Consider the following 26,360-nt stretch of genomic DNA (forward strand, 5'->3'; position numbering starts at 1 on the left):
CACCCCCCAACCCTCACCAGGCAGGCCAAGCCTGAAGGCAAAGAGGGGACAAGTAAGGAGTCCCAGCAGGAATGAAACCCTGGCCTCCTGTCACTCAAAGCTGTTTCACAGGAGGAGGGAAGGATGGAAATAAACAAGCACCGCACCTCTTTTTATATAAGCTTTCAGGTTTATTTTGGACAAGATTCATGAACATACGAGCTCTGCATATATAACCAGGTGTTATGTGCTATCTGGCCTGGGTATAAAGCAAAACCAAAACAAACCAATTAACACTAAAAACTCCCAACAATTTCATGTTGTCAGGAAGCTTACTTTACAAAAATAAGCTTAACCAACACTGATAAGGCTGATATTCTAGATGCATCTTCAAGGAAGGCCTCTGCACAAGGGACAAGGGAGCCGGGACCAGACTGGCTCCGTCTGAGCTCTGAGGCCGAGCGTCCTGCACCGAAGGCCTAGGAAAGGCAAAGACCAGGGGGCAGCAGCACCCTGTGCCTTCCAGAAGTGCAGGGGACGAAGCGTGGGACGCCAGATGGAAGTGGGAGAGGATGGAAGTGCCAAGAGCAGAAAGGCCGCCCCCTCCCGAAGATCAAGGGACACAACACTGTCAATGTGCTGCAATCTGCAGGGAATTCTACTGTCCCAGCCAACCAGTCCCGGAGCAGGAACAAGACAACACGCAATGCCTTGAGACGGAAAGCATGGAAACTCCTAGAATGACTACAACTGTAAATTATCCTACCACGACTGGACTACTGTAGAGAAGAGTTTGCTGGAAAGAGGCTAAAATGATGACTGAGGCCTTTAGGTAAAATTGTAGAATGTGACACAAGAACAAAGCATTAATGCATCAGCCATTCTAGGTCCTGTTGTCACAGTGTTTAAGAATTGGTATTTCTGAGTTGAGTCAGATGCTTATAGAGGGGCCAAGCACCTCAAATGGGAATCTGTACCCTAAAATGCTGCTCAGGGGCTCAGGGTCACAGAGCACCAGAAGCAAGAGGGGCCATCCACTCCTGAGTCAGCAACCATTTCCCACCATTCCCAAGTACCATCCACACTTCCCCCTTGATGCCATGAAAGATGCTGGGGCAGATAAATACCCGCTCTGCTCTGAGCCCAAAGGACGCCCAAGATTCACTCATGTTCAGCTGTAAGGGCACTTGACAGAGAAGCTACTCACAGTCTCGGATCTTACTGTCCTTATCTGCTGTGGACAATAGGAAGATGCAGTCTCGTGCCTGTCCCAGCAGGACCGACCAGACACATGGCTTCCCATAGATCCCACACTCTCCAAAATCCTGGGCATATGTAAACATCTACTTATAAATAAATACATGTTTAAAAAACATTTATAAATAAATACCGCTATATACCTCTAAAATTATCAAGTAAGACAGGCTGGCCCTTTGAGAAGCTGCTGGCCATCAAACCCTGGTCCAGTCACAGGGCGTGGGATGAGATATGGAACGCAGTCACTGCCTCCCACAGAGGGAGGATTTCTCCCTCCATTGCTACTTACATTTCCAGTCGTTTTTGACTACTGGTTTGCATCCAGGCAACCCAGGTAAACAGCCTAATAAGTGTATTTCTTAGAGTTTTTTCATGCTTATGTCATTATAAAAAAATCAGAAAATGAAAGATGTACATGATATAAACACTAAGCAATAGAAATGTTTCTCTACTTCAGGAAGATAAGCCCCAATAATCCTATCTTAAAGCTCAAAACTCTAAGTCAAACCCTCTTAAGTCCATATGCTCATGACTTAGCATGGGGCTTTGTCTTGATAATCTCATCATTAAGTCAAAAATATCCTAAACTGAAAATGCAGGTAATAGCCAGATCATCCAGTTCTAAAGTTAAAAAATTGTAAGGCAAACCATCGTGGCTGTGCAGCATCTGTAGCTAGATGTAATTAATGCACACACCAGCAGGGATGGAGCTTACAATATAAGAAATAGGAAAAAAGACTTGTCTCAGGATGAAGAACTGAAAGTAATGACATCCTAAAACCACTTTTTTCTTTTGAGACAGAGTTTCACCATGTTGCCCAGGCTAGTCTCAAACTCCTGAGCTCAAGTAATTCACCTGCCTCAGCCTCCCAAAGTGATAGGATTATAGGTGTGAGCCAATGCACCTGGCCTAAAACTGCCCTTAATACACAATCATATAACTCTGTGCCCCAAAGAATCTTATATAAATGTCTGCAGTTTGCTTATCACACACAATATTTTATAAAAATTACTGGCCAGGCGCGGTGGCTCAAGCCTGTAATCCCAGCACTTTGGGAGGCCAAGGCGGGTGGATCACGAGGTCAAGAGATCGAGACCATCCTGGTCAACATGGTGAAACCCCATCTCTACTAAAAATTCAAAAAATTAGCTGGGCATGGTGGCACGTGCCTGTAATCCCAGCTACTCAGGAGGCTGAGGCAGGAGAATTGCCTGAACCCAGGAGGCGGAGGTTGCGGTGAGCCGAGATCGCGCCATTGCACTCCAGCCTGGGTAACAAGAGTGAAACTCTGTCTCAAAAAAAAAAAAAATTACTACAAGTGCATTGACAAAGTGGTAAGACCTCAGGTAAGCTGCACCATATTAGACAGTAGAGTTTGCTGAGGCATGGGTCAAGCACTCGACTGTCTCTTCCAGGCTTCTTCCCTTTTTAAGAGAAAAGGTAAACCAGAGAAGCTCTGGTTTCCTGAAGAGATTCTTTCACAGGCAGAACGTAGCAGAGCCTGCGTCACCTTCTTCATCAAGAAGTTTTTTGGCGCGCACCAGTTAGTCCTGAATTATTTCCTTTGCACGTCCTTCTTCCGGTGTCACCAAGGCATCCAGCAAGACGTTGACTAAGAAGAGAGGAGAAGAGATTGAGGGTCTTGATGCTCCAGGGACAATCAGCCCAGGATCAACAGGACAGGATCTTCCTGTCCTGTTCTTGTGAAAGTGAATATCAACGTGGGACCCCGCACTTTCAGCACTGAATGCTCCAGAAGAGGCCTCTCAGCTATGGGGACAGCAGGTAGGACACTGTCCCTATTTCCTGCCCTCCTGTTGCACCTCCAGGCACAAAATACTTACTCTCAGTAGGGTCAGCATCATTCACTGGAACCTGCAGACTCCTCCTCTGACACCCTTCGGCTTCTGCCTGTCCCTGTAACACACAGTGGGGAAGGCTGTGATCAGTCAGGAGTCCTGCAGTCCAGTACTGACCCCGACCCCCAGCCAGCCCTGACACCTGCAGCACCTCCCCTCGCGGGTCTCCATGGAGATGGAGATAACCCTCTAGTTCTGCATAGCTCTCAGGTTCTATGTGACAGTGGCTCGTTGAGACATAAATGACATGCAGTAAATGCTCACTGTGTAAGTGTTCTCCCTAGCTCTGACTACTGTATACACTGGTATAATCATCCCCCGATCAAGACACAGAACATTCCCACCACCCCAAAACTCCCCTTCTGCCCCATCTAAATAATTCCCACCCACCTTCACAGGAGATGATCACTTCCTTACAGAATTTTTACCAGCAGAAGTCTCGGCAGAAGACTGTATATGAGGGTACCCAGGAAAACCTAATAAGATGATTTATTCCAAGACTGTAAATGATCTTGGATCATTAATACTGTACCATATCAATAGGGTAATTAAATAAAACAGTCTCTATGGAGGCTGGAAAGACGTTTGGTAAAAAACACCAATTCTGATTTTTTCCTAAACCTTTTAGAATAGGAGGCTGTATTCCTGTTGAGGAGGATTTCTATATGAAACCAAAAGTGAACACCATTCCTAAGGGTGACACTTTGGGGGCCTTCCCCAGAAATCAAATCAAGACCCGAACACCTGCCTCCCTAAGCACGGCTGAACATTGTTCTGAAAGGTCTGGTTAGGCAACAAGATGGGAAGCAAAAATGAGGCAAGACTCTTGGAAGGGGGCAGACACAATAATCATTATTTTCAATGTCATTTAAAATCGCTAAGAATGAAACTACAATATCAAAATATAAAAAAACATAGCAGATGCAACAAGTTTCTAATAGAATGACAGGGCTGTCCAACGCATAATAGATACAAAAAATCTCAACAGCCATGAGAAGAAACAGGAATAACTTATTTGAAGAGGAACATGAATCCCAAACCAGTTACAGCAAAATGCTTGACTACCAATTCTATCTTCTTTAATAAGGAAATACAGAACATTTATAAGTTATTATTATTATTTTTTTTGAGATGGAGTCTCACTCTGTTGCCCAGGCTGGAGTGCAGTGGCACGATCGCAGCTCACCGTAACCTCCGTCTCCTAGGCTCATGAGATTCTCCTCTGTCAACCTCCAAAGTAGCTGGGCCTACAGTCATGTGCCACCATGCCCATCTAATTTCTTGTATTTTTAGTAGAGATGGGGTTTCACCCAGTTAGCCAGGATGGCCTTGATCTCCTGACCTCATGATCCACCCGCCTGGGTATCCCAAAGTGCTGTGATTAAAGGCATGAGCCACTGCGCCTGGCATCTAGATTAATTTTTAATCTGAAAGTGAATTGAAAAAATGTGGGAAGTAATTGAATCACACAGAAGAGTTCTTCATGTCCTGTTCTTGTGAAAGTGAATATGACTCACAAGGTCTGATAGTGTTATACAGAGCAGTTCCCTTGCACATGCTCTCTTGCCTGCCGCCATCTAAGATGTGCTTTTGCTCATCGTTCATCTTTCAATTGTGAGGCTTCCCAGCCATGTAAAACTGAGTCCATTAAACCTCTTTTTCTTTATAAATTACCCAGTCTTGGGTATTTCTTCATAGCAGTATGAAAATGGACTAGTACAACTCCCTATTCAACAGATAATGCTGGGATATTTGTCTAGCCATATGCAGAAGAATGAAAACTACACTCCTACTTTTCATCATATACACAAATTAACTCAAGGTGGATTAAAGGTTTAAAAGTAAGACCACGAACTATAAGAATCCTAGCAGAAAAGATAGAACACACTCTTCTGGACATCAGCCATGGCAAAGAATTTATGATTAAGTCTTCAAAAGCAATGCATCAAAACCAAAAATTGTCAAGTGAGATGTAATTAAACTAAAGACCTTCTGCACAGCAAAAGAAACTATCACCAAAAATCAACTATCAACAGGCTGGGCATGGTGGCTCACACCTATAATGCCAGCACTTTGGGAGGCCGAGGCAGGCAAACCACCTGAGGTCAGGAGTTCGAGACCAGCATGGCCAACATAATGAAACCCCATCTCACTAAAATTATAAAAATTAGCCGGGCATGGTGGTGCATGCCTGCAATCCTAATTTCCACGGAGGCTGAGGCAGGAGAACCACTTGAACCTGGGAGGTAGAAGTTGCAGTGAGCCTAGATCATGCTACTACACCCCAGCCTGGGTTACAAGGAAGACCCTGTATCAAAAAATAAAAATGAAAAAAAAAAAAAAAACAAACAAACAAAAAACAAAGAGTCAGGCATGGTGGCTTGCAATTGTAATCCCAACAGTTTGGGAGGCCAAGGTGGGCAGATCACAAGGTCAAGGGATCGAGATCATCCTGGCCAACACAGTGAAACTTCATCTCTACTGAAAATATAAAACTTAGCTGGACGTGGTGGCGTGCATGTAGTCCTATCTACTTGGGAGGCTGAGGCAGGAGAATCACTTGAACTCAGGAAGCAGTAGTTTCAGTAAGCCAAGATTATGCCACTGCACTTCAGCTTGGTGACAGAGAGAGACTCCATCTCCAAAAAGAAAGAAAAAAGAAAGAGAGAGCGAGCGAGCACGAGAGAGAGAGAGAGAGAGAGAGAGAGAGAGAGAGAGAGAGCAAGCAAGAAGAAAATATCAATAGAGTAAACAGACAACCTACAGAATGGGAGAAAGTATTTGCAAATGATGCATCTGACAAGGGCCTAATATTCATGAATTACATGCAACTTAATTAAACACACAAAAAGCAACCCAATTAAAAATGGGCAAAAGACATAATTTGTATGTCTTTAAAAGAAGCCATACAAGTTGCCAACAGACATGAAAAGATGCTCATCATCATGAATTATCAGAGAAATGCAAATCAAAACTACCATGAGATACCATCTCACATAGTCAGGATGGCGATTATTAAAAAGCCAGTAACAACAAATGTTGGCGAGGCTATGAAGAAAAAGGAACATTTTTATACTTCTGGTGGGAATGTAAATTAGTTTAGCCACTGTGGAAAGGAGTTTGGAGATTTCTCAAAGAATTTTAAAGCAACTACTATTTAACCCCGCAAACCCACCATATATTACAGAACACAAAACAAATCATTCTACCAAAGACGACACTATCTGTCATAGCAATGACATGGATTCAACCTAGGTTCCCATCAGCAGTGTACTGGATAAAGAAAATGTGGTATATATACACCATGGAATACTACACAGCCATAAAAAGGAATAAAATCCTGTTGTTTGCAGCCAAATGGATGGAGCTGGAGGTCATCATCCCAAGCGAATTAATATGGGAATGCAAAACCAAATACTGCATGTTGTCACTTATAAGAGGGAGCAGAACATCAGGTACTCATGAACATAAAGATGGCAATAACAGACACTGGACACTACTAGTACTATGCCCACTACCTGGGCCAGGAGAGCAGGGGCACTGCCCTCTCCCACTGCCTACAAAGTCCTGTGCAGGCAGCAGGCCAGGCATGGTACAGTCCATCCTCAACTCACCAGCAGATGCTGTGGCTCCTCTGGCGACTGCATAGTCACACCTGCTGACTCTCTCAGCTCCTGACCTTCGATTTCCTGCTCAGGGACGTGGGCGGGCTGTGAGTCTCTATTACTCAGGGTCTCATTGTAGGCACTGTCCTTAGCCCCAGGACCTCGTGAGGGACATAAACGCCAGAAAAAGACCTTGGGAAGGCAAACCACCCACATAAGTTCACACCTAGGGTTCAGGTTCAGGGTCCCCAGTCCACAGCTAGACCTGCCATCCCCAACCCCTTCCAATGAGGTCACCTAAGGCAGCTGTGACTCGGCACATTCAGGACCTACTGCTGAGGCAGGGCAAGTGGTCACCCCATCCCCAGGGTGCAGGCTGTGGGTGAGGGTGCCACCCAGTCTGCAGGAAGGACAGGGCTGCAGCATGACCCACCGGTCTTTGTGGATCTCAGAATAACCATGTGTCCCCCACAGTCAGCCCAGAACCCCCAGGCCATGTCAGAGAGTCAGGGCCAACATGAGGACAAGGGATTGTGCCCACCCGGGCCCTGCAGTGGAGGGGAAGCTGTTCCTGAACCCCTGATCCCCCAGTTTCTAGAGAAACCAACTTACTCTGTGAACACTTTCAGAGTCCCCTCCACCACCTGGAAGAGAAGGAGTCTCCTTAGCATGCGGGCAGGGGCCATGCAGTACCTCCCTCCCAGAGGACAGTAGGGGGCAGGGGCAGGCTGGGGGCTGGACACCGGACAAGGAGCCCTGGGCCTAGGGCAGAAATAGGACCTTGCAATTCAGGGACACCCTGAGGTAGTGGAATAGAAGGGGAATTAGCATAAAAACAAACGTGGAAAATCTGTTTTCTGCTCTGATGAAGGCTGAATAAATTCCCTGACCACTTCTCATCCTGACCCTTGTCACCTAGTTGAGAAGCTGACTGCCCCCTGCCTGGCTGGGCCTGAACATGGGAAGAACTGGCCCTGCCCTCCTGGACTTGGCTGGGAGATGAGGGGACCCCCAACCCTGGGAGAGAACTGATGAGACCAGGGTCCTGGGGGGTGTAAAGAATGTGGGGATGAGGTGATCACAAGGAGGAAGATGGAACCAGGCTGGAGACACTTAGACTAGGGGCAGGGAAAGGCATTCCTGTCTGTGGGAACAGGGTGGGAGAGGGCAGGGCAGAGAGTGCCCAGTGCCCCGCCCTCAGCCAGCACCTACCTGAGCAGATGAGTTTCGGGAAAGAAGTGAGTTTCTTCCAAAATAAAATGTAAACAAATGCAACCACAGACACAAACGATATGACCCCTATGACAATCTGTAGGATGTAAAACACAGAGGCAGGAGTCCCTGGGCTGGAGGTCACTGTCTCCTCCGCAGCTGGGGGTTTCCCAGTGGAACTGGCAGCTGATTCATCAACGCACTTGATGTCACTCCAGCATGTACAATCCCTGACCTTGACCATCCCTCTGGGGCACCTGGGTACACACAGGGAGGGAGAGGCGACTTTTGAGGGGAAGCTGGCCAGGTGGGATGAAAGAGGAGTCACCCTCCCTGCCCAATATCCCTGAGAAGGCATCAGGGGAAGGACAGGGGAAGGACAGGCTCCTCACATCTGCAGGGCCCGCTCTGTGCTCCCTGGTTGAGGCTGGGGAAGAGTCTGAGCATGCGCACTTCAGCCCCTCGGCCTCCCTGCTGGGGTCAGAGCTGCAGCTCCAGGAGCCTTCTGTGCTGGGCACACACTGAGCTTCCCTGGGCTGCAGGGGAGGCCTGCGTTAGGAGGAGCCACACTCCAGGGGAAAATCACAAGCCCATGTGCCCACCAGCTGAACCCCATCCTCCAGTTAACCCACAATACAAGTGAGCCCTCACCCCTCCCTGTCTGCTGGTTCCTCCCAGTCACAGCAAACACTGGAGGGCCAGAGAAGAGCAAATCACTCTTAGCCCTTAAAACCCGAACGGGAGGCCGGGCGCGGTGGCTCAAGCCTGTAATCCCAGCACTTTGGGAGGCCGAGGCGGGTGGATCATGAGGTCAAGAGATCGAGACCATCCTGGTCAACATAGTGAAACCCCGTCTCTACTAAAAATACAAAAAATTAGCTGGGCATGGTGGCGCGTGCCTGTAATCCCAGCTACTCAGGAGACTGAGGCAGGAGAATTGCCTGAACCCAGGAGGCGGAGGTTGTGGTGAGCCTAGATCGCGCCATTGCACTCCAGCCTGGGTAACAAGAGTGAAATTCTGTCAAAAAAAAAAAAAACACAAACCAAAAACCCGAACAGGAAAAAGAAGGACTTACTGACAAATCAGGGGCCAGGGGCAAGACCGGCTGGGTGGGTTCAGCTCCTCATGGGAACTTAAGAGAGCTCCACCCATGGCCTTACTATGACTTTCATGGGCTGGGGACACTTTTGTCTTTATGGGTCCCTGTCTGCATAGAAAATGCTAAAAATTACATTCTTTTAAACCAACTTGGAATAAGGACAAATACAAACCAGGCTGGATTTAAGTGTCTTCTTCTGATTTCAAAGGGAAATCACATTTCCTAGGTCCCCTGAAAAGTATCAAGGGACCTAGAAATTTGCCTCTTGTGCCCAGGCAATCCGGCCTGGGCAAAGGGACTTGTGCTGGGGAGGAGTGGGAAGGGGCTGCTGTAGGGGGCAGCGGTGGGGACAGGCACATGGACCAGGAGGGGCCACCACAGGCTCAGGAGACCCCATAAGCTCAGGGATGCCTCATGGGGCTGGAGGCTCCATGGTGTCAGGGGAGAGAAAGGGGTACCAAGTCACTTGGGTCTTCTCGGGTTCCTGAAAGCTATCAGGGCCCCTTGGCTACTGTCTCACCTGGTGTGGCACTTCCGGCACATCTCAGTGGAATTGTCATTCCGGAAAGTTCCTGGCTTGCACCGACACTCTGTGTCTCTGGTTGTGGCGCAGGGACTTAGCTCTTCTTCATCTGATGACAGAGCACAAGGTTTTGGCAATGAGTTTCCCTGACATGTCCCTTGACCCTTCCTCACCATCCTAACCCCCTCCCACTCTGCTCAACTCAGCTTGCCAAGGAGTTCTGAGGGCCGGTTCTGCACCAGCACACTCGGGGCTCATACAGGACACCCACCCTTCAGCTGTCACCAGTACTCAGGGTCATGCAAAAGGAACAAGATTCATTAATTATTACATCAGATTAGGGGAAACACATCGTTTAAATTACATGGTCAGTAGCAAGGGAAGCACAGGGGCATCACCTGAGGGACTCTGCAAGGAGAGGAGCCCTTGGGTGAGTTCCCCAAAGCCTGCCCTTGCTGGGGAAGAGGGAGGGGCCTGAGAACCTGAAGGCTGAGTGAGGCCCAGCACCTGCCAGGAGCCCAGAGTCCGGGGAGAGAGCCTGGCCCCGGAGAAGATCCATGCCAACACTGACACCCAGTCCTGTCCACTCGGCGAGGACTTTTCTGTGCTGTAATCATGACCCCACCCCCTTGCAGCCAGTAGTTTAGATTTCCCAGCCAAGTAGCATGTATTATAAAAAAAGATTTCTTTTTTTCTTTTAGTCAACCAAAGTCATAATCATGGAACAGGGTATGATGAACACCAAGCTGGACTGGAACTTGGTTCTCTGACTCACATCGGCTACAACTCCCACCTCATCACTCCGCACACCACCTCTGGGCAAGGGGTCCACACATTCTGTACCTGATTTACAAATTGTACATGGGAGGCAAGAAGGCAAATTGTTGGAGACATTGGTATAATCCACACCCTCTGTGCACCCGATACAGGATCCAGTATATTCTGATCTATGAGATCCTGGGAAGGGAGAGAAAAGCCAATGAATGAGTTGCCACAGAATTCCCAGAGGCTGACAGTGGCTGGGAAACTCCTCTTCTTGCCCTCCGTGGAATCCAGACAAGGAAATCCACTCCTCCAGGCTTGGTCTTCTCATTAATTCTGCATCTATTACATACCTTTGACTGGCATTGCTGAAAGAAATAATACAAACCACATACGAAATTCAAATTCCATGAGAACCATATTAAAATAGTAAAAAGAATGAGGTCAAGTTAATTTTAACAATCTATTCTGAACCTAAAATATCCAAAACACTACCCTTCAATATGTAATCAATATAAATCTTTGAAGTATTTTACTTTTTTTTTTTTTTTTTTTTTTGAGACGGAGTTTCACTCTTGTTACCCAGGCTGGAGTGCAATGGCGCGATCTCGGCTCACCGCAACCTCCGCCTCCTGGGTTCAGGCAATTCTCCTGCCTCAGCCTCCTGAGTAGCTGGGATTACAGGCACGCGCCACCACGCCCAGCTAATTTTTTTTGTATTTTTAGTAGAGACGGGGTTTCACCATGTTGACCAGGATGGTCTCGATCTCTTGACCTCGTGATCCACCCGCCTTGGCCTCCCAAAGTGCTGGGATTACAGGCTTGAGCCACCGCGCCCGGCTTGTATTTTACTTTTTTTTAAGACAAAGTTTGATTTTTGTTGCTGAGACTGGAGTGCAGTGGCACAATTTCAGCTCACTGCAATCTCTGCCTCTCAGGTTCAAGCAATTTTTCTGCCTCAGCCTCCCGAGTAGCTGAGATTACAGGCACCCACCACTACACCTGGCTACCTTTTTGTATTGTTACTAGAGACAGTGTTTCATCATACTGGCCAGGCTGGTCTCGAACTCCTGACCTCAGGTGAGCCACAAACCTTGGCTTCCCAAAGTGCTGGAATTACAGGCATGAGCCACCGTGCCACCCCCAGTATACTTTTTTTTAAATAAAATAAAATAAAATCCAACCTCTTCTACATGTGATCTGCCCATGCTGCCCACCTGACCTGTCTGCAGTCCACTCACTATAGTGGCCCTGTCTTTGCTCAGTTTCCCCCCGCCCCTGCACCCTGGGCCTCATTCCTGGGGAGGCTGCTCAGGAGCACTGTTTCCGGCTCTCTGTAAAGCTAGCCCTGTCCAACTTTGGATATTGACCAACATCATCATCCCTGAGAGGCCCCACCAACCTCATCTCTGTCTCACCCATCACTTAATTATTATTCATGGTTCCTATCAGGAATTTCTGATTGTTATATTAATCTGTGTGTCACGATACTACCCCAGAAAAAAAAGTTTCCTTAAGGGCAGGGCCTCGTTTTATTTCTGTTGTTGTTGTTGTTGTTGTTGTTGTTGTTGTTGTTGTTGTTTGAGACAAGGTCTGGCTCTGTCACCCAGGGTGAAGTGCAGTGGTGCGATCTCAGCTCACTGCAACCTCTGCCTCCCGGGTTAAAGCAATTGTCCTGCCTCTGCTTCCCAAGTAGCTGAGACTACAAGCACATGCCACTACACCCAGCTAATATTTTGTATTTTTAGTAGAGACAGGGTTTTACTGTGTTATCTAGGATCATCTTGATCTCTTGATCTCATGGTCAGCCCACCTTGGCCTCCCAAAGTGCTGGATTACAGGCAGGAGCCACAGCACCTGGCCGAGGGCAGGGCCTCTTATAGCCCCCATGAGCATGGTACCTGACTCACAGAAATCATCCAACCTATCCCTATGGAATAAAGAAACAGAAAGTGCAGGAAACAAAAGTCTGGAGGGACACAGAGATAAGGGCATGATCAGGGTGAGCTATCAGTCTTAGATTGTGCCTTTGGGCTAGCATTACAGACATAGGATCCTGGTCCACCTCCACAGACTCAGCTTCCAGGTCTGCCCTAGTGCCACATCAGTCCCCATGCACTCACGCTCCAGGCCCTTCCCTGTGGACCTAGGAATGAAACCCATCACAGCACCTGGCTGACATCTGCAAACTTAAGTTCAAGGCCCACTCCAGTGCCAGATCAGCACCCATGGACACAGGCCTCAAGTCACCTCTCTGGATACAGCCTCTGACCACCCTTGAACCACACCACATGGCTTGCCCAGAATCTGTGAACAGGCTGCCTGGTGAAGGGCATTCCATGACAAAGCCAGTCTATAAAGACTGGAATAAGTCCCTGCTGCTTCAAAGCACACATTCCAACACATTGCCACAGGCTGCTGAGCCATCAGGGAACCATGACAGCACCAAAGAAACAAAATAAAGCACAGGTAACTACCCTAAACTAATAGAGGTTTACAAAAGCCTGACAAAGAATCAAAAATATGCATGTTAAAGAAGCTCAGTCAGCTACCAGAGAATACAGATAGACAACTACGTGAAGTCGGAAAAACAATTTATGAGCAAAATGAGAAGTTTCATATATACACAGACACTGTACTAAAGAACCAAGCAGAAATTCTAAAATTCAACAACAGAATATCTGAACTAAAAAATCCCACAGATAACATCAACAGCGGAGCTGACTAAGCAGGAGAAAGTATCAGGGAGCTTGAAAACAGATCATTTGAAATTACGAAGTCACACTCAGGAAGAAAAAGAAAATAAAGAATGAAAAAGAGGGAAGAAAGCCAACAGCACTGATGGTTACTGTGAAGCAAAACAATATATGCATTATGCTGCCGTGGGATGTGTTGGGTTTTGGGTCAGGGAGATAAAGAACAAACTGCTGTATCAAAAACCAATTAAACAGGGAAAGGAATTATTAATTGGGTAAAAGATGCTGTGGTATGATCGGGTTTTAAACAACTTACATTGGGCCTAAAAATAGATGTCAAGGCAGGAACTCTTATATAAATTTATGACAGTGGTGAAAGATTTAAAAAATGTAAAACATTGATGAAAAATGGAAAGTGACACAAATAAATGGACAGTACATGTTCATGGATTAGAAAACTCAATGTTGTTTAATCATCCACACACCCAAAGTGATCTATAATTCATTGCAATGCCTATTAAAATTCCAAAGACATTTTTCACCAAAATGGAGAAAATAATTCTAAAATTTGTATGGAAACAAAAAAGACCTCAAATAGCTTAAGTAGTCTTAAGCTAAACAAACAAAGAACAAAGATGAAGGCATTATACTACTTGATTTTAAAATATATTGCAAAGGTATAGTAATCAAAACTGAATGGTCATGGCATAAACAAAGATAAATAAACTGATGGAATGAAAATCGTGAACCCAGATGCAAATCAATGCATTTACAGTCTACTGATTATAACAAAGATACCAACGACACAAATGGGAAAGGACAGTCTCTTCAATATATGATGTGAGAAAAGTAGACGTTAACATACAGAAGAATGAAGTAAGACCCTTATCTCATATCATATGTAAAAATTAATTCAAAATGGACTAAAGATTAAACATAAGCTCTGAAATTGTTAAACTACTAGGAGAAGATATAGGGGAAAACCTTCATGATGTTGGTCTGGGCAATGATTTCCTGTCTATGAACCCAAAACCACAGGCAACAAAAGCTGAAATAGATGAGATTACATCAGACTAAACAGATCATGCACAACAAAGGAAACAATGAAGACAGTGAAGAAACAACTACAGGATGAGAGATCAATAGCCAAAAGATCCAAGATTTTTGTTAATATCCAAATACACAGGAACTCAAACAACTCAACAGCAGGCAATCAAATAATCCAATTAAGATGGATATATGGGCAAGGGGCCTGAATAGACCCTTCTCAAAAGGAGACATTGAAGCAGCCAACAGATACATGAAAAACATGCTCAACATCACTAATCACCAGGGAAATGGAAATCAAAACACAGTGAAATATCACTTCACACCTGTAAGAATGGCTACTATCAAAAAGACAAAAGATAACAAGTGTTGATGATGATGATGGGGAGGAAAAGGAACGCTAGTACACTGTCGGTGGGAATGTAAATTAGTACAGCCATTATGGAAAACAGGATGGAGGTTCCTGAGAAAAAGAAAAACAGAACAACTGTATGACCTAGCAACCCCACTATTGGGTGTACATCCAAAGGAAATGACATCAGTATGTTGAAGAGACATCTTCTCTCCCATGTGTACTGGAGCATTATTTACAATGGTCAAGACAAGGAATCAACCTAAGTGTCCATCGATGTTTGAAAAAATATAGAAAATGTAGTATGCAGACACAATGAAATACTATTTGGCCCTAACAAAGAAGGAAGTTCTGTCATTTGTGACAGCATGGATGAACCTGGAGGATACTATGCTAAGTGAAATAAGCCAGGCACAAAGACAAACACCTCACCATCTCACACATGTGGAATCTGAAAAAGTTGATCTCAACAAGGTAGAGAGTAGAATGGTGATTACCAGGGCTGGAGTTGGATGGTGGGTTGAAGAGATGTTGGTCAAAGGATACAAAATTTCAGTTAGACAGGGGGAGAAATTCAAGAGATGTCTGTGGGACATGGTGACTACAGTTATTAAAACAGTGTGTTGTACACTCCTTCCTTCTACTCACAGGGGATATATTCCATGGCGCAAACTCTGCACGTACTCAACTCCCTGATATAAATTGGGATGGTATTGCATATAAGCCAGGCACATATGCTTTAAACCATCTCTAGATTACTTGTAATACCTAATACAATAGATATGCTATGTAAATAAGTGCTATACTGCATAGCCTTTTATCTCCTTTTATTGATGGATTATCATTTTTATTTTCTCCTGTATATTTATGATCTACGGTTTGTTGCAACCTCAGATGCAGAACCCACAGATGAGAAGGGCAAACAGGGCTTATCCCAGGGCTCTGGATCTGTGCAGCTGAAAATTGCTAAGAGCAGATTTTAAGTGTTCTTACCACAAATACACGATAAGTATGTAAATTAGCTGGATTTAGGCATTCCACAATACATAACTTTTTCAAAACATCATAGTGTATACCATAAATATATACAACGTTTATCTGTCAAATAAAATAAACAGATTTTCAAAAATAAAAGTGTACCTGCTGGACACTCCTCCTCCTTGAGGCTGTGCCTCTGTTGCTGTGGGGCCACTGTCAGCTGGGGAACTTGATCCTGCCGGGGGCTGGGACAGTCAACTTGGCCCTGTGGGGACAAAACATAGACAGGCGTGAGTGGCTTCCAGACCTCACCTCTCCCAGGCTTCATCTCACATTCCCTTCACCCCAAGTGACAAAAGCCATCAGAGCTTACACCTTTTTTCCAGCTCCAAACCTTCATTCTTTTATATGTGTGTCTGTCCCTTGGCCTGTTAAGGTAGCTATTTTCTATAAAGAAAAACTCCTCTGTATCCTTTCCTCATATTATAACATAAAATACCTTTACCCCAGAAAATGTGAGCAAGAAGAGTTATTTCTGTTTTCCTTTTGATAGAGTCTTGCCATGTTGCCCAGGGTGGAACACAGCAGCTATTCACAGGTGTGATCATAGTCCACTACAACCTGGAACTTCTGGCCTCAAGTGATCCTCCTGCCTCAGTCTCCCAAGTAACTTGGATAACAGGCACACACCACTGTGGTTAGCAAGAAAAGATTTTATAAGAATAATAATCACAATAAACTACATGTGAGCCCCTCCAGCAGAAATACCATCTAATATATTTAGTTTGACCAAGTGTTTAATTGACCAGTGGGTGAATTCTGTCTCTGTCTCTCACACATACAAACACACACATAGACACACACATAAACATACACATTTTTACAAATGACAGTTAGAGACAATCTTAAAGAAAGTCAGGATATAGCCTCAAACATTAAGTAATTAATTTTTGCTTTACAACGGGCCTTGACAAGCTGTTCCCACTAAATATCAAAGTATCACAGAAAAAGATGAAACAGCAATTCAGGGATTCTGGCCATGATCTCTGTGTTATAAATGACAACTAGAGAAATCAGAATACAGTCTGCGTATTAGACAGTGGTAATGCATTGATGTTAATTTCCTTGTTTGTAGAAAGTACACACTAAGCAATAATAGCCTTCATCATGTCAACAGCTATTATTCAAATGGTTTTTTTGTATACTTTTTGTAACTTTTCTTTAACTTGGGAGTCTTTTAAAGTATAAAATTGATTCAATTGTAAACAGATCTAATTACATTTTCTCTAATTTTGCTCCTGAGCAAAAACAAAAAGGTTACAATAAAAGCTACTTATGTTGGGCTCAGTTCAACTGCCTGGATCTAAACAAGACAAACTATAGCGTTGGTCCACATCAAGGCAGGTCAAGTAGTTGACAGTGAAGCTAACACACGTTCCCAAATCCTTCCTTCTCGGGCTGGTCTCCCTCTAGGTTCAGCCAATGTCTGTGTCTCCTTTCTCTGCTCTCACAGTCTTACTCCCTCTCATCCAACAAAGTGGTTATTAGGTTGGGGTTTTTTTTCCCCCTTTCTGAAGACCAACTTTTCATTTTGTCAATTCTTTTTTTTATTATTTCTTTGATACCAGGCCTCCCTCTGTCATGCAGGTTGGAGTGCAGTGTGGTAATCTCTGCTCACTACAACCTCTGCCTTTTCTGCCTTCCAGGCTCAAGTGGTCCTCCCACCTCAGTCCCCCAAGTGGCTGGGATCACAGATAGCCGTGTGCCCCAATGGCTATGTAATATTTGTATATTTTGTACAGCTGGGGTTTCGCCTGTCCAGACTGGTCTAACTCCTGAGCTCAAGTGTTTTGCCTGCCCAGACCTCTCAAAGTACCAAAGTACTGGAATTAGAGAATTACAGGCATAAGCCACCACACACAGTCCATTTTTTTCAATTCTTTTTGTGGTTTGTATTCTAGTTCCTTCATTTATGTTTCCAAAATTTATGTTTGGCTTAATCTTTTTTTTTATTTTTATTTTTTTATTGAGACAGAGTCTCACTCTGTCACCAAGTGGGAGTGCAGTGGCATGATCTCAGTTCACTGCAACCTTCACCTCCCAGGTTCAACCGATTCTCCTGCCTCAGCTTCCCAAGCATGCCACCACACCCAGCTAATTTTTGTATTTTTAGTAGAGAGGGGTTTTTACCATGTTGGCCATGATCTCAATCTCTTCACCTTATGATCCGCCACCTCAGCCTCCCAAACTGATGGGATAACAGGTGTGAACCACTGCACCTGGCCTGTTTGGTTTAAATTTACACTTGTATTTTACGATTGATTAATGTACATCTTCAGGCCATAGATTCTATTTTTTTTTTCTTTTTTTTTTTGATGGTTTAATGAGATGCAATGCACATAAATATTATGATTATTCATATAATTCACCCATTTAAAGTCTACATTTCAGTAGTTTTTAATATACTCACAGCTATGCAATCATCACTAGAATCAATCTCAGAATATTTTCATCACTCCAAAAAGAAACTGCATATCCTTCAGTAGTAATCCCCATCTCCCCAACCCCCAATTCTTTCACAGGAACACTGAAAGCTGGATATTTCACCCCAGCACTGTTAGCCACTTCCACCAGTTTTCATGTTACATTGTCCTTATTATTTATTTTGAAATATTTTACCTTCCCTTTTGATTTCTCTTAACCATAGATTTTTTCTAGAAGTGTGTTATTCAATAACCAAATTTTAGAATTCTCTATGGATACTTACTGATTTTGTTTAGTGTCATTAAGCTTAGAGATCATATCGTATGTATCATGGCCCAGAACCTGGTCTATCTTGGCAAAAGTATCATAGGCAAAGAAAAAAAAAGAGTCTTCAGTGGATGTTCTACTCCTGCTCTTTACATGTCGGTTATATCAAGGTGGTTGACAGTGTTCAGATCACTTGCCAGTTAACTGGCGGTGTTCTCATCAGCTCATTCTATCAATTGCAGAGAAAGGGCTAATTTAATCTCCTTTTCATTCCATTTTTGCATCATGTGTTTTTAAGCTGTATTACCAGGCATATATAATTTGTGATTATTATTATACTCCTTGAAGAATTCACCTTTTTAACTACAAAGGTCTCTTTTGTGACACAGCCACAGCAGTTTTCCTGGCCTTACACTTTACATGATGTACTTTTTTCCATCTATTTACTTACAACGTACAGCATCTGTGTCTTCAAGTCCCCTCCCGTACAGACAACATATGGTTGAGCCTTGTTTTTTCAGCCTTTCCAACCATTTCTAACTTTGAACTGTATTGTCTAGTGGATTTACAGATAGTGCAACAATATAGTTGAGACAGACCTGTACGTTTCGTATTTAAGCCATGTCTAGTCGAATTTTTTTGCTCCTTTTCCCCTGCACATTTTAATATTAATTACCTTTTAGAATCCCATTTTAATCGTATACTGACTTTTTACGTATACATATTTCTATGGTCTATGCACAAAAGCTATAGGGAATACGGTATACACTTAAGTGCTTATATTCTATTTAAGATTTTTTTAAAAAATAGATTGAGGTATAATGGATATGAAACAAAGTAGACATTCTTGAATTAGGTAATTTGGCAGATTGAGATGTATGTATACACTGTGGAACTTTCACCGCGAGAAGATAATGACATGTCTACCGCCCTGCAGTGTTTCTTCATTATTCAGTGTAATCCTCTCTTCTGCTGGACTCCTATGTCCCCAGCAATAATTCTTCTGCTTTTTGTCCTAATAGATTAATTGCACTTTAATAAGAAGAGGAATGAAATGGTATGCATTCTGCTTGGATTTTTTTCACAACATGATTTTCTGTGTGCGTGTGTGTCTGTGTGTGTCTGTGTGTGTGTCTGTGTGTGTAAGTGTGTGCTTTTTTAGACAGGGTTCTACTATATTTCCGAGGATGGTCTTGAAATCCTGGCCTCAATGGATCCACACCCACCTTGACAGGAGTACAGGTGTGATCCATCGCACCCTACCCACTCTGGCCCATTGACTATTATGCATTAAAGGCTGTTGAAAAACAGCACGTGCAAGAAGATCCTTCTGACCCCTTTCCTGTTTCCTAAAAGCAGGAGATGAAAGCCCCCAGGGAAACAGAGAACAGCCTCCTTTTAAGGATGAGAATCAAGGCTAAGAGAGTCCTGTGCAGACCTCGTTAGAATAGAACCACTCTTACCTTTTTAGCCTCCCACATAGTTACTTGCTTCTTCACAAGTTACTTGGTAACTGACTGTCACTGCTTTTTCTGTGCCAGGTAAAACTTGCATTAAATAAATCTGTGTGTTGGTTGGGCATGGTGGCTAATGCATGTAATTGCAGCATTTTGGGAGGCTAAGCCGGGCATATCACCCAAGCTAAGGAGTTCGAGACCAGCCTGGCCAACATCGTGAAACCCCATCTCCACTAAAAAAACTAATATTAGCCAGGCGTGTGGCAGGCACCTGTAATCCCACCTACTCGGGAGGCTGAAGCAGGAGAATCACTTGAACCTGGGAGGTGGAGTTTGCAGTGAGCCATGATTGCCCCACTGCTCTCCAGCCTGGGCAACAGACCAAGACTCCATCTCAAAAAACAAAAAAACTATGTGCTTTTCTCCTGTGCACCTGTCTTATGTCAATTTAATCCTCAGACTCAGCCAAAAACAGCCTTTAAAGAGGAGGCTGGCTTCCCTCTGGGACCCTTAATGGTGACTATAACCAAACAACATCCTCAGGCGAACAATACAACAATACCACATCCTGTGGCCTCGCACCAGGGCCACCTCCCTCCAGCATGGCTTCTCTGGAGGAGGGGAGGCAAGGGTGCTGAGACCTCAGGCCTCCATCATGCTACTTCCTATTAGTGATATGATTCCTGCTGCCACCTCTCCCACCACACTGTGGGCTTCAGGGAACAGGATTCACATGGGACTCGTTTGTCCTCCCTGGCTCCAGCAGACTCCAGGCACAGGTGTTCTCAGAGTAAAGGGCTCACTGTCTACTTCCTGTGTGAATCGCTTTCCCCCCTAAGCCCATAAAGTGAGCTCAGTGGTGGCCTCAGCTCACTGCCTGAGGACAGGCTCCAGGCTGCGGCACAGGGAGGGGACCCCAGAGAGCCTGTGGACTCTGCTGAGGAACCGCAGGAGCTCCCAGAGGGCCAAGTGCAGGGCAGAGATCTGCACCGAGAAGCAGCTGCTCAGAGAACTCTAGCCCTGCAGAGGCACAAATATGTTGCTATTATACAGGAGGTGAGGCCCAAAATGCTAGAGACATTGCTCCTGAATCTCATTTTTGCCACTTGTAAAACAGAGAAAACCACCTGCCCTCCTCTCCCCGTGTCGCTGGGAAAATCCACCACATGAAGATGTGCAGTCTCTAGCTGGGAGCAGGACACCAGCTGCCCACAGCTCCAACCTGGAAGCTAGGGCTTCGCTGTCCTGCCACTCCTGGATACAGACAGAGAGGATCAGGACTGGGACTGTGGTCTCTCTGTAAAGGCTGGGTGAGCAGCCATCTGGGGCCATGTGGATGGAGATTTTTCCTGCTCAGTCTTCAAACTGCAACCCAGGAGGAGAACTGGAAGCGTGGCAGGTGAACCAGGCTGTGGCCCTGCAGTGCCATCGCTGTCCTCACTTGAAATCTGGCTCCTCTGTTCCTCCATGGCCCCTCCCCATGGCGCTCCACCCCAGTCTTCAGAGGCTTCTGCCCCAAGCTCAGGGAGCCCGTACCGAGGTGCAGGTAGGAGCAGGTGCAGCCTCTGCTGGTGGAGGACACGTGCCCTGAGGATCCAGTCCAGAGTGACTGACACTAGCCCTGAGGATACAATTTGTCCTTCAACACCTGCAAACACAGCCCTCTGAGGTTTACACAGGGCTGCTGAAGATATGTTATCTCCTCTTCATTTTACAAGCAGGAGCCGGGGCCACACCAGAGTCACAGAGCTGGAGGGAAGCACGGCAGGGCCCGGCTGTCCCAGCCTCCCATCCCAGGAGTCCTTGACAGCCTAAGAGTCCAGGATTCCAGATTCCTACTTAGAGAGAGAGGAATGACCCCTCTCTCTCTAAGAGATGTGGAAGGACCTGACCCAGAGACTGACAGAGCCAGAACCGGGGTCAGGAACTGAGCTCAGCTCCAGGTTCATCTGATGTCATCCTGACAGCCTGAGGCCACAGACCTTATCTCCATTCACAGGCACGGCAGGTGACAGGGACTGGCCCCAGCTGACCATGGTTTCCCAAATGCACAGCTGGGAATTCAGTCTCCCTGCTGCCCTCCCCTGCTGTCTCATCTGGGGTCTCCAGGTCATGCACTGCCAGTATCAAAAAACTCCTGCATCCTTGAAAATCCCTAATACCATGAAGGAATGAAAATGCATAACAATGTGATGCATCATGTTTTACTCCTTAGACTAGTAAAGAATGAAAGCTAAGGGTAGCCAGGGTGTAGGGACACAGGCATGTTTGTAGACCAGGTGTGGGTGTAAGCTGGCTTTAATGGTCTTTTGGAGGAAAATTTGTGAACATCTACAGAAACTTCTGAAGTCATTTATCCCACAGAAGTAGAAGTAAAATTCTACTTCTAAAGAGTTGCCCAATAAGCTGGTGCACATGGACACATGATAAATACAAGGTTATTTAGAACAATGCTGTTGGAATCAGCAAAGGCAAAGTCAGGATGGGATCTCACCAGCTGCCCCTAGGTGGCAACAGTGAATTAAACTGTGACTCACCCAAGCAGTAAAATACAACACCTTGTTAAAAAGAAGATGAATCTGTAAATACTGCCACAGAACGTCTAATGTGATTTGTGTTCGCTCCAAATTTTTAAAAGCAATTGTGCATTGAAATGCATTTAATAAGGCAAGACTGATGGAGGGATTAAAGCCTCCTTTGGGACATAGAGAGCTCATATTCCCCAAACTGTGAAATTCAGGCTGCTGACCTGTGTACACAGGTCACCCACACATTCTCTCTTCAGGACCACTGTCCTGACACAGCCATTCCTCCAGCTGCCTTCAAGGAAGGTCCACCCACTATAAACTATTTTAGAAGTTAGTTGTGTAATTTTTGACAGGTGAAAATGATACTGCATTTCAGAATTTAGCATTAATTTATTCAAACATGCAAATAGCCCCACTCCTCCCCCTGCCTTTTTTTTTTTTTCCCTGTAAGGAACCTTAGAAAGGGCTGTTGGCAAAAATCTCAATCACTCTGGAAAAGTTTTGGAAGTCTGCACATTTTATTTATTTATTTATTTTGAGACAGTTTCAGTCTGTTGCCCAGGCTAGAGTGGAAATGGCACAATCTTGGCTCACTGCAACCTCCACCTCCTGGGTTCAAGTAATTCTCCTGCCTCAGCCTCCCATGTAGCTGGGATTACAGGCGTATGCCACCACAACTGGCTAATTTTTTGTATTTTTGGTAGAGACAAGGTTTCACCCTGTTGGCCAGGTCGGTGTGGATCTCCTGACCTCAGGTGATCCACCTGCCTCAGCCTCCCAAAACGCTGGGATTACAGGCGTGAGCCACTGCGCCTGCCCTATTTATGTATTTAACTTTTATTTATTTATTTATTTATTTATTTATTTATTTATTTATTTAGAGACACAGTCTCGAAGTCGCCCAGGCTGGAGTGTAAATGGCGTCATCTCAGCTCACAGCAAACTCTGCCTACCAGTTTCAAGGGATTCCCTTGCCTTAGCCTCCCGAGTATCTTAGATTACAGGCACCTGCCACCATGCCCGGCCAATTTTTGTATTTTTTAGTAGAGACGGGGTTTCACCATCTTGGGCAGGCTGGTCTTTAACTCCTGACCTCGTGATCCACCTGCCTCGGCTTCCCAAAGTGCTGGAAATGCAGGCGTGAGCCACTGCGCCCGGCCCATTTTATTTATAATATGTCCTTATTGTGCACACCACTGCTAATCTCAGTTTCCAAAGTCAACTCACAAGGAGAACTTTACGCCGTTTATACTGAAGGAAGGGTCAGCCCCAGGTCCTACCTGTAAGTGGCAGAGGGGACACACGGGTGAGAATGGAAGACCCTGACTGCAAGGTTAAGAGCTTCCTACCCTTCCTGACATTTTCAGGTCAGAGGAAATGAAAGTTGAAAAAGGAAAAAACAAACAAACAAACAAACAAACAAACAGCGTTGGAAAGCCTTTTCTTTTTCTTTTTTTTTTAAATTAATTTACTTTTTTTTACTCAGGAGGCTGAGGCAGGAGAATTGCCTGAACCCAGGAGGCGGAGGTTGCGGCGAGCTGAGATCGTGCCATTGCACTCCAGCCTGGGTAACAAGAGCGAAACTCCATCTCAAAAAAAAAAAAAAAAATTAATTAATTTACTTTTTTTAAAGATGGGGTTTCACCATGATGACCAGGCTGGTCTTGAGCTCCTGACCTCAAATGATCCACCCACCCCGGCCTCCCAAAGTGCTAGGATTACAGGCGTGAGCCACCGCGCCCGGCCTGGAAAGCTTTTTTAATGGGTGTCAAATCAATCTCCGAGTGTGTTTAACAATGTAAACATAGGGTTACTGTTAACTAAGTAACCAAAGAGGCAACCGCTTTGTGGCTTCCAGAGGTTCATTCATAAGTTTCCATACTGACTCCCTCCTTCCACTGATTCTGGAACTCGATTCTCACCGCACCTGAGAACCGGGGTGACCCCGCGCTCTGCTCCTCCATCGCGGCAGGGTCCCTCGAGCCCAGCCCCGAGACCGAGTTCTGCCCCCGACTCCAACAGGTGTTCGTCCTGCCCGGGCACGCCCAGCTGCAGGCGACCAGGGTCAGGATCTTCGCTTCGTCCCCCTCCCGCTCTTCCCCGGCCCCGTCCCGGCCCGCTCACCGGCAGCAGAACTGCGACGACGAAGACTAACTGAAGGGTCCTGGGGTCCCGCAGCCACAGCCTGGCTCCAGACGCCGTCCTGGGTCCTGGGACGCACCCTGCTGGAGCCGTCGAGGCAGCCGGGACGCTCTGTCCACGAAGTTCCATGAGAAGGAGGAGGGTGGAGGCTCTTCGCCCCCGAACTTTGGGTCAAAAGCCCCAAAATCAATCACAAATTGTCCGGAAATCCTCCCCGCAGCTCGTGCCCGCGGAGAACGTCCCACGCTTGCTCTGCGCGATGGGAGTGGCGCGCACCGTTACACCCCTGGGGCGTGGTCACTTGTAGTCACTCCCCGCAGTCCCGGGACAGCTGATTGTGGCCGCTGCGGTAACCCAGAGATTGCGGTTTGATTCTGGATCCTTCCCAGGCTGGACAGCACAAGGGGAAGGAGGGGAGGCGCCTCCCACTGAGCTGCTGTAATCGGGGTAGTGAGGGTCAGAGGCTGCACTGGAGGCCTGTCCTGAGCCTGCTCCCTCCCCGGGACGCCTGCCTCTCCTCTTCCTAAAACCTGATCTCCCTCCCGGCCTAAACACTTCGGTCCACTCAGCTGCTGATCCCACTCCCTCCTCCCACAGCCGCCTCGCTACCGCTGCACTCATGCCACTGCCTTCAGCCCCCTTGCTGCTCCCACCCAGCTCCAAGCTTCTCTGACAAGGGCTTGGCACCCCTCAGTAGGGGTGGGGTTACTGCTCCAGGCTCCCCCTGCTTCTCACTTGCCCTGCCCATGAGCTCCTGAGCCTCACTTGAAGCCCTGGGCTGTGAGCTGTGGCTTGAATCCTCCACAATCCTCCAGTCTCACCTTTCCTCTTCTTACACTTGACCTTGCTTTTCCTCTTGCTCTATTCTCCCATTTTCCTCTCTTTTCCTCCAAGCCAGCACTAGGTAGGGCTCTCTCTGTGTGACCTTTCATTATAGGTGACTCCAAATGTCAGGAGAAAGGGACTCTGTGCCCTTTCTCCTGACATTTGGACCCTGCCCAAAGCCCCCCTCCCCCAGAAAACATACAGGCAATAAACATCCTGTGAGTCACCTCCAAAGATGAAGAGGATGGCCTGTGTGCTCAAGATGGCAAAGGTGAGAGTCCAGTGTCGGGCTCCACCCAAATACCAGCCCCTCTCCCCAAATCCTCAATCACCAGTGTGCAGAGGGCAAAGAATTTCTGAATATTTGACAATACATCTTTGGCCACATTTCTGATCACATGCATTAGTCAACTTCCTAGAAGAAGTAGAATATCAGGGTTCACCCATAGAGGTGCAAACACACACACACACGCACACACGGACACGCACACACAGAGCTGTGATTCCTACTGAGAATGTGTCACTTTAGATCTGACGTCATTGCTCTTTTGTTTTCCTCTTTTCTAACTAGGAAAGAATTAATTGACTTGGATATGCATTTCTCTGACTTGTGTTTCATATACTGATCAGTAGTTTAGACTCCTTTAAATTCATTTTTTGGAATTTGTGTTGTCTAGAAAGACAGCCTTCACGCTTCCGAAATACTGAGAACAGATTTCTGGATTTTTTTATTTGCCTATTCTTTTTGTCTTAGATTTTAATGTACAGAAATTTTAAATTTTAAGTAGTTAAATCTATAGGTCCACTTTTGTTTCTTGGTTGTAAGCTTAGAATGTCCATTGCTCAACATAAAATAAGATGATCTCTCTAATTTCTTAAGGAGGTTTTACTAAATCATTAGATCTGTAGCATATAGTGATGTAAAGTCCATGGACATTACTTCTGATGTAGAAAGTGTGACATTGTTCTTAATTTTTCGGCGTTACTCTCATCTGTCCAACCCCAGTAAGTGACTGATTAGGCCCTTCCTCTCAACCTTGTGGTTTATGGTGTTTATGGAAGTTTCACTTGTAGGCAGGGAAGTGTTAGTCAGTCATTTCCGGTGCTGAAGTCTCGGGCCTTCTCCGGGCTCTGAGCTGATGGGTGTGGTAGAGCTGATCACGTGGTTGCTTCCAGTGGCAGCCGGTCCCTCTCCTCCAAGAGCCACCTAGTGAGCATCAACTCAGGAATGCTGGAAGTCGTTTCATGATTAAAAAAATAAAACCCCTCTCACCACAATTGTTCAG

General features: G+C 45.8%; 1 protein-coding gene across 1 annotated transcript; it reads right to left on the reverse strand.

Moving 5' to 3' along the window:
• Positions 1 to 149: 149 nt before the first annotated feature.
• On the reverse strand, positions 150 to 24,490 carry LOC101043903 (tumor necrosis factor receptor superfamily member 10D). The gene is made up of 9 exons (XM_010347730.2): positions 24,232 to 24,490; positions 15,534 to 15,636; positions 10,380 to 10,493; positions 9,534 to 9,645; positions 7,914 to 8,170; positions 7,314 to 7,345; positions 6,711 to 6,893; positions 3,082 to 3,154; positions 150 to 2,849 (listed from the first exon to the last, which is right to left on the reverse strand). The coding sequence occupies exons 1-9, from the start codon at positions 24,376 to 24,378 to the stop codon at positions 2,782 to 2,784; spliced, it is 1,089 nt and encodes a 362-aa protein (XP_010346032.3). The 5' UTR covers positions 24,379 to 24,490; the 3' UTR covers positions 150 to 2,781.
• Between the last annotated feature and the right edge of the window lie 1,870 nt (positions 24,491 to 26,360).

Source organism: Saimiri boliviensis, chromosome 13 (assembly GCF_048565385.1).
Source record: "Saimiri boliviensis isolate mSaiBol1 chromosome 13, mSaiBol1.pri, whole genome shotgun sequence".
NCBI lineage: Eukaryota > Metazoa > Chordata > Mammalia > Primates > Cebidae > Saimiri > Saimiri boliviensis.